This window comes from Poeciliopsis prolifica, unplaced genomic scaffold, assembly GCF_027474105.1.
Source record: "Poeciliopsis prolifica strain line A6 unplaced genomic scaffold, Auburn_PproV2 SCAFFOLD022, whole genome shotgun sequence".
NCBI classification, from domain to species: domain Eukaryota; kingdom Metazoa; phylum Chordata; class Actinopteri; order Cyprinodontiformes; family Poeciliidae; genus Poeciliopsis; species Poeciliopsis prolifica.
This window is the reverse complement of record NW_026562397.1, coordinates 1,616,998-1,630,416: the sequence shown is the minus strand read 5'-3', so window position 1 is coordinate 1,630,416 and position 13,419 is coordinate 1,616,998. Positions and strand designations below refer to the sequence as shown.

The window sequence follows — 13,419 nt, the reverse complement described above, 5'->3', positions numbered from 1 at the left end:
TTGGTTAGACCAGTTTATTGATGCGACAAATGAACAATAAATGTGTCAAGACACTTCAAAAATAAAGACAATTCAATCTGAGCACACAGACAGATAAAAGTCTATCACACACACATTCCAACTGGATCCCAGAAATCAAGAGATGCAGTGAATTTCAGTTCAGTATTCGACCCATGAAACCACAGGTGTCAAACTCCAGACCTGGAGGGCCACTGCCCTGCAACCTGTAGATGAGCCTCTGCTGCACCACACCTGAATAGAATAATTAGGTCATTAGTAAGGCTCTGGAGAACTTATCTACACAATAAAGAGGTAATTAAGCCATATCATTCCAGTACCACTGTGCTGTAGAGTGGCACAGAGTGGCCACTGTGCCACTCTACAGCACAGTGGCCCTAGAGGACTGGAGTTTGGCACCCCTGCTAAAGCATCCATAGTTTAGAAATCACAGAATCGTTTCTCACATCCAGCCTGATGTTTTACTGTTTAATTCTGATCTTTACCCTCAAAACCAAACAACCAAGGAATTAACTTTTTCAATTTCACTGTTTTTTTCCATTTAAAAATTTTCATAAAATGTACAAAAAAATCTAGTCAATCAAATTTAATTTACATAAAACTATTCTTGTCATTTACAACTCAATTATGAACAGTTCCTGTCTTCCAGCTGTTAAATAAATCCTGTGTATACTGTGAAACTGGATCATCCGCTGGTTATAAGTGTTAAAAGGGCAGTATGATGTAATATGGATTTTATTGAGCTTTATGTCATGTTATAATGTTATTCCCTCATCAGAAACATACATAGAGTGGTTTGATTCTTTCATGCATGTTTGAGAAATCCTTTAAATCAAACGTTTAGGAGTGAAGGCTCTGAGGTGAACCTCACAGAGCAGCCCCCCTCCACCCCCAGCTCCTCCCGACTAGCAGCAGCAGCAGTTAGCTGCAGACACCTGGTGGAGCCGCACATCTGCAGAGCAGCTCATACATGTTACTTCATAGTTCAGTCCTGGTGAAACGTTGTTAAAGGCCAAATGGAGAAATGCTGCGACGACGTGCTGAAAGCACAGTGTTAGAAAGAGTAGGAACTCTCAAACAGTCCTGTAACACAACTGAAGGTAACAGTACTTTCATTGATATAAAATGGCATTATGTGCATGGTGAATACATAATACTGTCCTTTTAAACTAAAAAAATACAGATGCTAATGTTGTGCAAATAACTGCTCTTCTGAACCCTCTTGAGGTTTACTTGGTCTTGGAAGAAGAGTCCTTCTCTAAACGTTGTAAAGTTGCCTGGACTTTTTTCTGCACTTTGCGAAAGTGAAGCCTCCTCCAGAAGCTTGTTTGCTTCCCACGTCCCCACTCCAGGTCCTGGAGGAAAACCTTTATAGAGGAAAGAGAGGAAAGGCATTTCAGAGTGAGAACAAATAGTGAGCAAATAGTAACACTGATACTAGGTGGGTGTAGGAAACACCATCGCTCTGTGGAGAAACATCTTGATGCTCATTCTCAACTCGGTCGTTTACCCACACATGGTGGCAAACTATGAGATTGCAGCTACAGCTACATGTGTGGACTGTTTTCAGTCAGTTGAGTTTTCTCAGTGATCAAAATGAACCTCCACCTTGCATGTTGGCCTCGTCCCATCCAAGTTATTTAAAGAGTTCCCTTTGATTGCTGCCCTGATTTTAGATGATTGATTATCCTAACAGCTACAATCCTTGTGTTTTATCTAAAACTGTGACTTCATTGTGGACAGAACCCTCACCTGCTGAACGCTTCTACCAGGCCCTGATCATATCCTGAGGTCATGACCCCCGTTTGTGCCATTCTGCTGTTTTGCAGCTTTGAACCTAAACAATAACCCAACTTTTTAAACAAATGCGTTACATTTATTTATGGCAATGGTTGGGTTTTTGAATAAAAACAGTCACATTAAGCTAAAATATGTGTGAAGGCAGAGTGCAGTCTCATAATAATAATAATAATAAGATGAACGACTACGTAGCAAAATGTTTTTCTATGTGTCAGTGTCCTGGGATGAGGAGCTGGACGCTGCTCTGCTCTGACCTTCCTGCAGTTTTCCGGTGGGGCTGCGTACCTTCAGCTGCTGCTTGACCTGTGTGCGGTCCCAGGATGAAGCATTCTCCTGTATCACTCTGAGTATGGGGTGCCAACCACCTGAGACGTCCGAGTCTTCAGTGACAGACGCCAGGACTTTGACTTGTTGGTTGTTGCCTTGGTTCCCGGTTACACCCCGGCCATACAGCGACTGCTTCCCCTCGTCAGTGATTGGATTAAGATACAAGCTGCACAGAGACACAGACATATTCATAGACTGACATTCCTATAAGACACAAAAATACATTTATGAATGTTGGGTGTGGGGGTCAGGAGATCCAGATGTTTTTCAGCTGAATTGCATGAGGTCACAAGGTCAGATGTTGATTATCTGGCAATTTCTACTAAAAGTAATTGTGATTATAATGCGTTTTAAAAATATTAAATTGACATTTTCACACATTTTCTTACAATGCCGTATTCAACTTATATTTAACTTATAGTACTGCATTTAAATCTTAACTTTATGATATTGCATAAATGGAAAATAGAAAAATAAATGCAACTTTTGGCTAATTTGGCAAAAAAACACAGCTGGTGACAGACCTCAGGTGACCAGAAGTTCAAAACTTTTCTATGAACATTGATCATTGTGATCATATCGGTTTAATCCTTCATTGGCTCATGGAAAACCAAATGTTTAAGCCAGTCATTGGGCTGAGAAAGCTTCATTTTCTATTGATGTTAATGGTTGGTCACACCATTGTCTCAGCAGACAGTTCTGGTAGCCGCCATGTTGCTGTCTGCACCAGGAATAACATCAGAAATCATCTCCGTCTGGATCCCGACTTAAATACAAATAACTGAAGTCTCCCATCTCATAGGATTTTACTAAATTTGAATCAATTTCAAAAACAGTCATACTTACAAATATAGATTTGTTTGTATAACCTGTCACCTCATGTCTCTGAATGCTCCCATCCACAGCAGAGACTCAACCTACTGATTAGACATGTTATCCAAAACAGCGTCAGATGGTGGTCCCCACAACAACATGACTTCTGTTCACAGTCAAACTTCTCATCGTAGAGCAGAAGAAAACAATGTTTGAGTTTTAGACCTTTGGTGAGGAAGAAAAGCTCGTGGGATAAGATGGGCTTCATATGGAAGTATCTGTAAATTGCTGTGAATACCTTGATGCTTTCTCTGTTTTTCTGGACAGAGTAGCATAAACATTTGCTCCCCTGAATAGGACACACTTTCTGATTACGAGACAATGCATCCACCCTGAATCCTCAAAAAGCTTAGAAAACAGTTTAGAAGCAGTTCTGTGTTTCTGTCCATTGCTTGACATTATTACCCTTAAACTGACCTGTTTGCATTTTACTAATCAGCACCATTTGAGAATCAATGAGTAACTCCTCATACCACAGCTTTGCTAACATACCAAACCCCTCTAAATTGATTTTGAAACCTTCTGAAAGCATTTATTTACTTCCTGTTGTGTTTGTTTTTCTTTCTCAAGCTCATACATGTCTCACACTCAATTTGTTACTGCAAAACATTGAGGTTTTTTTTTTGTTTTGTGTAAATGTTCACTGTCTTTCAATGAAGCAGTAGAGAAAAAGAAGGAAATGAAATCCAACCAGAACTACTTCTAAAGATGATGAGTGCAGTGAGGAGACACATACTGTAAGGTGTGGATGGTGGGATGCTCCCTGCAGGCGTCAACCAGAGCCACAGCTGCCTCGTCGCTGATACCATTATAAGCCACGTTGAGCTCCTGGAGCCCTGGGTGCTGCGGCAGCCTCTCAGCCAGCTCCAGAGCCCCGCTGTTGCCCAGCCCAGTGTGCATCAGGGACAGGTAGGTCAGAGACTGGTTCTGGGGCAGCGCCTCCAGCAGGATGCAGACTCCAGAGTCCTGCAGCGGGTTATCACAGAGCCTGGAGGACAACAACACATGCTGAGACAAGCTCATGAAATCAGAAACACTACCACTATTAGAATTAATTAGATGAAAATGCCAATTAATATACTTAATATAATGTATATTTATTTTGGCTTACCCTTTCTTTGCAGACAATATCTCAAAAGATTTTGGACATTTTCAAAAGAAAAACCAACCTTAAAATGTTCAATAGTACTGGCTGATCATTTATTTTTCTTTATGTACTTTTTCTCAATTAAATTCAATTGAAAATTTTTATTTAGAACTGGCCCCACCAGTACTAAATTGGCAGAGAACAAAAGAGAAATGAACAAAGATAAATAAATGACCCAAGAACCTATAATTTCCTGCCAAATTCAGAGCTAAAAAAGCCTTTCAGACAAGAAGTGAAGAGTCTTCCAGGAAAAAATAAGCCTGTCTGCTGTTTCCTCACTTAGAATTATGCTCCATCTCATTTTCATGAGAAAATTTGAATTGAGAATTTCTAAAAGGTTTTCGATCAGCTTTAGGATTTGAATAACTCCTGGCCGAACACAAACCCACGGCTGAACCCTGACATAAGTGTCTTACTGTAGGGAACTAATGCAGGTCTTAGGGTCCAGAAGCAGATCTTTCAGAAGGATGCAGGAATCGGGACCCAAGTTGTTGAACTGCAGACTGAAATCAACAACAAGAATGATGTGAACAGCTAATAACTGTTAATAACACACAGCACAAAATTACTAATTATGGCTCTGCTACAGAGTCAATTCTTGTTAGAAAATAGATTGAACATTCAGATTTTCAAACACTCATTTACTGGTTCAATTTGAATTGGAGAAGCTGTTATTGTTATATTAAGGAGGTTTTCTCACTCCCAGATGAAGATGGACCCACAGCTCCACTTCCACCCATTTCAGTAAGCAAAAAACAGCAAACCTCTCTGCTCTGTTACAGATGGTCATTTCAACTTTCATACCATTCTAATATAAATTAACTGCTTCTATTTTTTTTTTATGCCAAACACATATTGTTCAAGATTGTGCCAAAGATAGACCTCCGTCGATATCTGGACTTACTTGAGTCTCTGTGCATGCCTGAAAGCCGGCTCCAACATCTGCACCATGTTATGAGTCAGGAGGCAGGAGGACAGGTCCAGCTTCTTTAGGCGATAACTGTGAAAAACAAACAAAACAGCAGCACACTTTTACAGAGTCTAAAGCTCAATTTGAAATTTATTTACAAATTTAGTTTGCAAGTTTTCACAAACAATGTATACATCTTCATTTGTATTTGTAACATATAACTCAGATCTTAGTTGTTTTTTCAGCAGTTTTTCTAGAGAGGAAAAAGAGATTTTATTGGCTTAAACAACCTTTTCAGATGGGTGAAAAAATGAACTTTACCTTGAAGACGCACATGAAAGGACACAACTCAGTATGAAGCATTTGAGTGAAGTCATCCGAATGTTGGTTAGACAAATGCTGTTGATTGAGGACAGCACCTCTACAGTCAGCCTGGGATTCTGAAACTCATACAGAAGAACTAGTAGATCCATCAGCTCCTCTGGTGGCTGGGGCTTACTTAGTTCTGGAATAAAGAAAAAGCTTGTTTGCTAAATTATTTACTAAAGGCAGTTGTAAACTGTAATTTGCAGTTGTAAAGCATTTTTTCCAAAACTTATTACTTATTTCAAGTGGAAATCTTTTAAAAAAGCCACTCCGTTCTTCATCAATTAATAAGGGCATTATACCATTCATACTCTGTGCTGAAATGGTTGTGTATAATTTATAGTCAGAACTCAAAAATACTTATTGGCCTGTAGGATTAACAATCTGTTTGGATGATTAAGGATTTGTAGTAAGTTTCAAATCAGGCTGCACCAACTGCAGTTTTCTGGCCGATCACCGATCTTTAAAAAGCATGACCTACGGATTCTAACTTTGGCCCCAATGTCTGAATTTTTTTTTTCTGAAATTTGCTAAATACAACAAGAAAGTCACTCTGTTGGTAACAGGGGGTGACGATTAACTGCAAACATGCAGACATGACCTGGTGTACCGGTCTGTCAGTCAAACTGCCTTCAGGGGAGAGCAGAAGAGAACAGTGGTTGATTTTTAGACTTTTGCTGAGGTTGGTAAGATTGAACGATAAGATCGGCTTCACATGTACCAATGAGAAACTGGACAGAGTGTGTATTTACCTCTTACAAGGTACTTCCTGAGGGCACGTGTTATCTGAACAACAGTGGTGCTTTGGATGTTGCAGTCTAGTTGCTGAAGAAGTACCCGATTACTATATTGTAACAGTCCTCCCATGAAGATGGGGTAAAGCTCAAAAGATTGCCTGTCATCAAACTGTTGTGGCTGTGGGCCATGGACTCCCAACAGGCTTTGCTCCACTTGATCCAGAACATCTTTGTTATGGCTGTCTTCTGAGCGGAACATTTCCGCTGCCATAGTTCTGGCAATTTTGCCTTTGTTGAAGCTGCTTACTTTCTCATAAAGCTTTGGAAAAAGCTTAAGCAGGTTGAATATAGCAAAGAGCCTGAGTGGAATAAACTTGGACAGAATGTTCACGAGGGCACTGACGTCCTCACTTGCCTGACCAATGGCTACAGACACCTGGCTGGTTAGCTTCTGCAAAGCAGATTTGTTTTCCCCTAAAACTACATAGAGAGCTGCGAGGTACTCTTGCATGGCTGGGACAGCAAACACGTACAGCTTCTCATCGCCTTCACTGAGTTCTTTTGAAGAATGGTTTCCTCTCTTTACACAAGGAGCCAGAAAGAAGTCTAGCACATCAGTCTGGAACACGGCCAGCTGATGTAGCTCCTCGTCCGTCTTGGTCTTTCCACCAATCCACTGTTCCAGTTCTTTGTCTGAGAAAGATGTGCGCTTGTTCATCACACCATCAAACGCAAGTTTTCCGACTGTAAGGACAACATACCTCATTAAAGAACTTTGATACTCCTGAGAAGATGGACTTGTCCCAGTTCTTGTGCCCAGCACCTCACCCCCAAAGTTAAGCCGAAAAAAGCTAGTATAGATACCAGTCAGAGTGCGAATTGGGGCCTGAGGAGTGGTAAAATGAAGCAAGTGTAAGGTTGCGCACGTGAGCCAGCAGTAAGACGGAAGAAGGCAAGCGGCAGCCAACTGGCTTTCACTCTGCAGATTGAGGTAAAGGAGCTCTATCAGTGTCTGGGCTTCCTTGTTGTGTGCTGCTTCTTCACTCTGCAGCAGGCGGCTGGTGAAGTACGCACGCTGGCTTTCTGGGTCATTGAAACCACAAATCTGTGTGTAACGACTCACGTACTTCTGAGGGATGTGGTCCACAGCAGACAGTCTGGTGGCCATTAAGATACTGGCCTATGAGACAGAGCAAAGAAGTTTATTGCACCAACAAAAAACAACAACAACTGGACATTTCAAAATTATACTACACTTCATGCATTCCTTGACAAGGAATATTTTTACAATATCTGCTAACCCTTAATCTACTGTATTTATAATTTGGTTTGAGCACCATGTCTTTTTCTCTTACATTAAATAATATTGTCAACTACATAAACAAAACACACGTATGCTGGTCAGATAAGCTTTTTGACGAGATTTCAAAGTTTGTGGAGTCTGTGAGCTTCAGATAGTGGAAACTTTATGAAATGTTCAATTGATTCTGATATTTCTTATAAGTAGAAGTTTTTTTTCTCAAATGTGGCAAATGCCTTAACGACAGGACATTGTGGAATCTTCTTTCTTTTCATTAAAAAAAGAAGAGGAATAATTTATTACTCTAATAAAATGGTTTTGGTGATTCTGACAGTCTATAAGGGGACTGTTAGATACTTATTAAATTTTTTAAAACTATATATGCCATCTAGTTTCAATGTACATTTAACATCACACACGTCAAAATCTGTGTGGTACTCCTAGTCTTTAACTGTTTTGCTTTAAGGTGACTTATGGCTGAGTTTTGCACATAAACCTAAATAAGAAAAAAAGGGAAACTGGAAACAAAAGGCTAGAAGACATTATTCATGGGCAACAGTTTACCTCAGGAAGAAGATATTTCCTCAGCAGGTTCACAATGAGTACACTTGGTGGAAGAGGCTCATTGGGATCGCTGCAGAGCTCAGAGGACCCGATTCGGAAGTCCAGTTGCATCTTTTCCATCCCATTAAAGAGGAAAAGCACATCCTTAGCTTGGTCTCTATCCCCACTGAGTAAAGGGTGGTTTTTCAAATGAAGATACTTCCTGGCAACCAGATCTCTTAAAGAAACCGCCCTGTTTAAGAGATGATAATGATACAGCATTATTAAACAGCAAGGTTTGATTGAAAGTTAAAAACAAAAGCAAAACACAGGCCCAGCTAAAGTAGGGTTTCCCCCAGGAAACTTGCTAAGCCTGGTGAGGCTGAGGCTGTCCACCAGCCATTGTGGTTCATTGTGTTTTTGTATTTAAAAATGTTAATACAAAAACATTAAATGTAAAAAAAATATTACTAGGAATATATTACAGACAAAAATTAAACCCACAACTATAGAGTTTACAAAAGCCAAATCAAGATCCTCCAGGCTTCCTGTCCTGTTCGATGCATCTTTCAGGAACCATTCTGAGATGATCAGCGCAGCAGAGACACTTGCAGTGGGATTATGTTTAAAAAGTAATTTTCAAAATTATTTTTATTGTTTATAAAAACAAAAACAAGCAATGCCTACCCTGCTTTATATTACACTTGGGGAAACCCTGTAATGTATCGGTTTCAAAGATTTATTGCTAATCCAACACTTTATACACATTACTAGGCTTCAATATTTATGAGTAATATCAGAATTTATTCAGTTGGCAGGAAATTCAATTAAAATGTATTGTCACATGCACTAAAGTACCTGCAGCTGGGTAAGCACAAGTGAAACATTCTTTTCTCATGTTTGTCCTTTGCTTCTTCTTGGGTTTGTCAGAACCTGTTGTGCTCAATGCTGCAGACTTCTAGTGACTCACAGTTTATGTTGGACCCAGTGGAACCAGAAAGTCCAAGTGGATTTGTGGTGACTAGAACTTTTAAGTCTGTTCCTTCCAACCATATTTAGAACTGCAGAAACCTTTTGGATTACATGTGACCTGCCTCAAGAAATAACATAACTTTAATTGTCTTCTTTCTAAGAACTTAGCATTACCATCTCCTGAATGAGCAACTGTTTGCACTACCTAGGTGTGCACAGTCACGTTTTAGTTTCACTGTCCATGTGACAGGTAAGACTGTAGACAGCAAAGAGTTCACTCACTTTGTCAGCTGACTGAGGTCTTCACATGTGAAAGGAAGCAGCAACTTGAAGCGAGTCATTGTTTTTCCAGCACACCAGTCCAGCACCAGCTTTCGAACTATTGTAGATTTCCCAGTTCCCACAGTACCATACAGCAGCACATTGAGTCCACGACCTTCACTCCAGGCATCGGTTGGGTCAAATAGCTGTTCCACAGTCAGTGAATGGCTCGAGGAAGTCTGGGTTTTGTATGGTGACTGGAGCAGTCCTGCCCTTTCCTCGTCCCTTCTTTCTACAATAAGTGGATCTACATGCATGGTCTCTGGGCTGAAGAGACCTCCAAACTGTTTCTCCTCTTTGGGAAGGTGGTTGAACCACAGAAAAAGTTTCCTCTTGTGGATCTCGACAGGATCTATGAGAGGGGGAAAAAATAGATCTGTGTAAAAAATGTTTTTAAATGTTATCCAAGAGGGGTTGTTGAATTCTTCAATCATCGTATCAGATTCTACTCTGAATCTGATACGATGTCTTTGTCTTTACATACTGCAATGGAACAAAGGCAGCAGTTTGCTGTTATCTTTGTCTAAGAGTCTTCAGACTGAAACAGAGTCGAGTACCTTGATGAGAAGAGACAGTGCTGAAAGTCATGCAGTGACAACAAGACGCCTCTCTTCTCTTCTTCCACCTCCATGCTGCAGGAAGTTGAATTCGCTGTCTGGAATACACAACATGTATCACCTGTTAATTTAGGTTAAACCCGAGCAAATTGTTCTTGTTTTTAATTAAAGGTCAAGTTGAACTTCAGATTTTGGGTCAAGGGTGACTAGTTTTCTTTATAGACACAGGACCTTTTCAGTAAAAACCAAGAGATTAAAGCCAATGTTGACTTTTAAAATGAGATTTTGTGAAGCCAAAACCATCTCATTAAATTAAAATAAATAAAAAACTACAGACATGCTTGAAAACACAGGTTTTTAAAGTGCAGCAAGATAACACATAACATATAATAATACTCTTTATGACATGTGTAAAACTCAAGGCCTGGGGCCAAATCTGTCACCTGGGCCTTGATTTATAGATTCTCGATTTATAGATTGGCCTCCAGATACAAAATAAGGAACTTGTGAAAAACAAGTCCCTCCACAAAATGTATTTTTTTTCTGACCTTACTACAAATTTTTCTTGCTGGCTTTAAAATCTTTAAATCCTCAGTAAGGCTCAGCCATACTTGATGTTAAGTTGTAGTCCGTGATTGATACAGTGATTGATAAAAATTACTGTTTCAAACAAAAAGTAGCACATTTAACGTCATACGTTGCTACAAATATTTCTAAATTAGCACCACAAAATCTGTAATTTTGATTGCAAAAAAACACAAACACAATCAAAAAATCCTGGCTGGACCGATCAGTATAGAAAGATGTTACACACTCATGGAATGCTGAAATAAACCACTTTTATTGATATTTTAACAATTCAATGTTAAAATTGATTCTGGCACAACCGGACCTTTAAGACCATTCAGATTTTTATATGGTTCAATTTAAAATGAGTTGGACGGCCCAATATCCTCTATGTTATTCAGTGGTGCTGTGAATAGCAGTTTCAGTACTTTGTGCTCATGTACCAGCTCAAGTCTGTACACCATGGTGACGGTCCACAGCAAAGTACACACTGCTGTCTAAGAAAAGGGTGCAGGAAAATAGAATAGTAATCTACTATATAAAAGAAGGTTGGTGCGCTGATGTAATAGAGTTAGAGGAGATGCAGAGTGTTCATTTGAAGTTTATTCTAATAAACTGTCCACAAATTTACAGTCATATTCAATCAGGTTACAAGTTTTGGCTTGTTACAACTCATTTTAAATTGGACCATATAAAAATCTGAATGGTCTTAAAGGTCCGGTTGTGCCAGAATCAATTTTAACATTGAACTGTTAAAATATCAATAATACTAAAATATATATGGCTCTTAATTTTGGTTAACCACTTTTTTTTTGTAAAGCTCAGTTCAGTTTTACAAGTCATACTTTAGAGTCAGATCTGTAAAAATCAAGAAATGAAATGGAACACAAACATACCAAAATTCCCATCAAGCCTATATTTGTATAGCATTATGACAAATGTTGAGCTTGCAAACATCTGGAAAATGTTCCCAAGGATTCACAGGACTTCTGCAGCTCCACATTTCTCTTCCTGAGATTGTGGGTTATTCCTTATTCTTCAGGTTTGGTTTCAGTCAACTCAAATGTGCCAACTTATCAAAAGTTTTCCTTAATTATTTAATGAAATAGTAATCAGTATGTACCAAATCTTCTGATTTTGAAGACATTAATAAGTACATCTCTCATATATGTTTTCAATCATCATTGGCAAAAAAATATAAATAAAAAATGTGATTATTCTAACTGACCTAAAACAAGAGAAGTTTGTTCTGATTTAATGTTAAACGGTGAGCCTCTTAATTTCCTGTAGGTCACAATCTGGTTTCATTTGTACAAATCTGTGCCAGCTAAAAGTACATCACTCTGTTTCACTCACCTGAGTAGAAAGCTCATCATTTTCGGTGTTATTATTACCTTCGGTCAGAGATGGTTCTGCACAAAAAGCAAAACAGGAATATTAGGTGTAAAACAAAACATAACATTGTATTGTCTCTTTTGAGGGATATGTGATCAGAATGTTTTTTTTTGTTGTTGGGCTTTTTAATATATATATATATATATATATATATATATATATATATATATATATATATATATTATATATATATATATATATTATATTGATTATTATATATATATATATATATATATATATACATATATATATATATATATATATATATATATATATATATATATATATATATATATATATATATATATAAAGGTACGTATACCAAAATCTGACGTGCAGATATGAGTTCGGTGCACAAAACAACCACACAGTAACTACATGCGCGCTCGCGCTCAAGTCGGTGGCACAACCATGAAGACAAACAGCTGAGCCTCGTTAATAGGAAGTTCCTACAGAGCAGGAAGCTGGTCTGCGTTCACACATTCAAACTCCTTGTCGAGACTTTACCTGCCGCCTGACTCGGTGCGATGAAGGCGTCCAGTCAGTCCCCGCTGTGAGCTGCGACCGACCGACCGACCCACAGACAGACCTGTGGAAGCGACTGCAGCTCTGGGAAAACAGGAAGAGCTTTTATAGTGGGCTTTTTTTTCTGCAAAACTTTATTAACAATGAAAGTGGCACATAGATTACAGTCAAAATAAAGTTTATATCGTACAATGAAAATATAACTCAGGAGAAGGAAAGGAACGTTTATTTTATTAAAGTCACTATATGTAAGAGAGTAATTTGTAAAAGGCAGTCAAATGAGAAATTATTCAACTGAATGACTTTGATATATATATATATTTTTAGATATATATATATATAATGTGTTTGCTCACACATTATAGCCCTGATACATGACTTGAGAATGACTTGATTGTTTTGGGTAATTTAAGTTTAATTCCTAAAGTTTATTATTTCCATTTCAGATCATTGCTGAATGTTTAGGTTTATAGTTCTTCCACCAGTTTAGTGGTTTTTAGAATCGCTTCAGTGAAAGTCCTGTTCCCTTTCAGCTGTTTACCTCTGCAGACTTCATTCTGCACAGGTACTGTACTAAACAGTTGATTTTCAGTTGACTGTTTTTTCAGTCTTCCTGTTTTCCCAGAGCTGCAGTCACTTCCACAGGTCTGTCTGTGGGTCGGTTGGTTGGTCGGTCGCAGCTCACTTAATGAAATTATGAAAAACTTTGGACTTGACTTTGTCTTTCACACCAATGATTCATGACTTCAATTCCACTTCACACCTTTTTCACCAAAATGTTACAAAGGAAAAGTACAACTGTGGCACAATGCCACGAGTGACCCAACCTGCTGCATGTTAACAGAAAATCAGTCCTTTTAGTTTGATCAGGATTGAGACATTTGGAAAGTTGCATGGGACTGGGCTTTTAACACTGGGCTGAGGCTTGGTTTTAATTTCCAGCTGATAGAATAGCATTTTTATTTCAGCCTAACCTCTCAACAGCGGAGTCACTCTGGAGTCACAGCTCCAGTACTTTCTGGGTTTTGTGGCTGTAGTCCTTTGTGGAATGAACACATGCT

At 38.8% G+C, this 13,419-nt stretch overlaps 1 protein-coding gene across 1 annotated transcript; it reads right to left on the bottom strand.

Moving 5' to 3' along the window:
• On the bottom strand, positions 1 to 12,428 carry nlrx1 (NLR family member X1). The gene is made up of 12 exons (XM_055045698.1): positions 12,341 to 12,428; positions 11,795 to 11,850; positions 9,872 to 9,969; positions 9,276 to 9,666; positions 8,043 to 8,274; positions 6,194 to 7,358; positions 5,397 to 5,580; positions 5,070 to 5,165; positions 4,582 to 4,668; positions 3,755 to 4,006; positions 2,104 to 2,311; positions 1 to 1,385 (listed from the first exon to the last, which is right to left on the bottom strand). Exons 2-12 carry the CDS (start codon positions 11,812 to 11,814, stop codon positions 1,248 to 1,250), a joined length of 2,871 nt encoding a protein of 956 aa, XP_054901673.1. The 5' UTR covers positions 11,815 to 11,850; positions 12,341 to 12,428; the 3' UTR covers positions 1 to 1,247.
• Between the last annotated feature and the right edge of the window lie 991 nt (positions 12,429 to 13,419).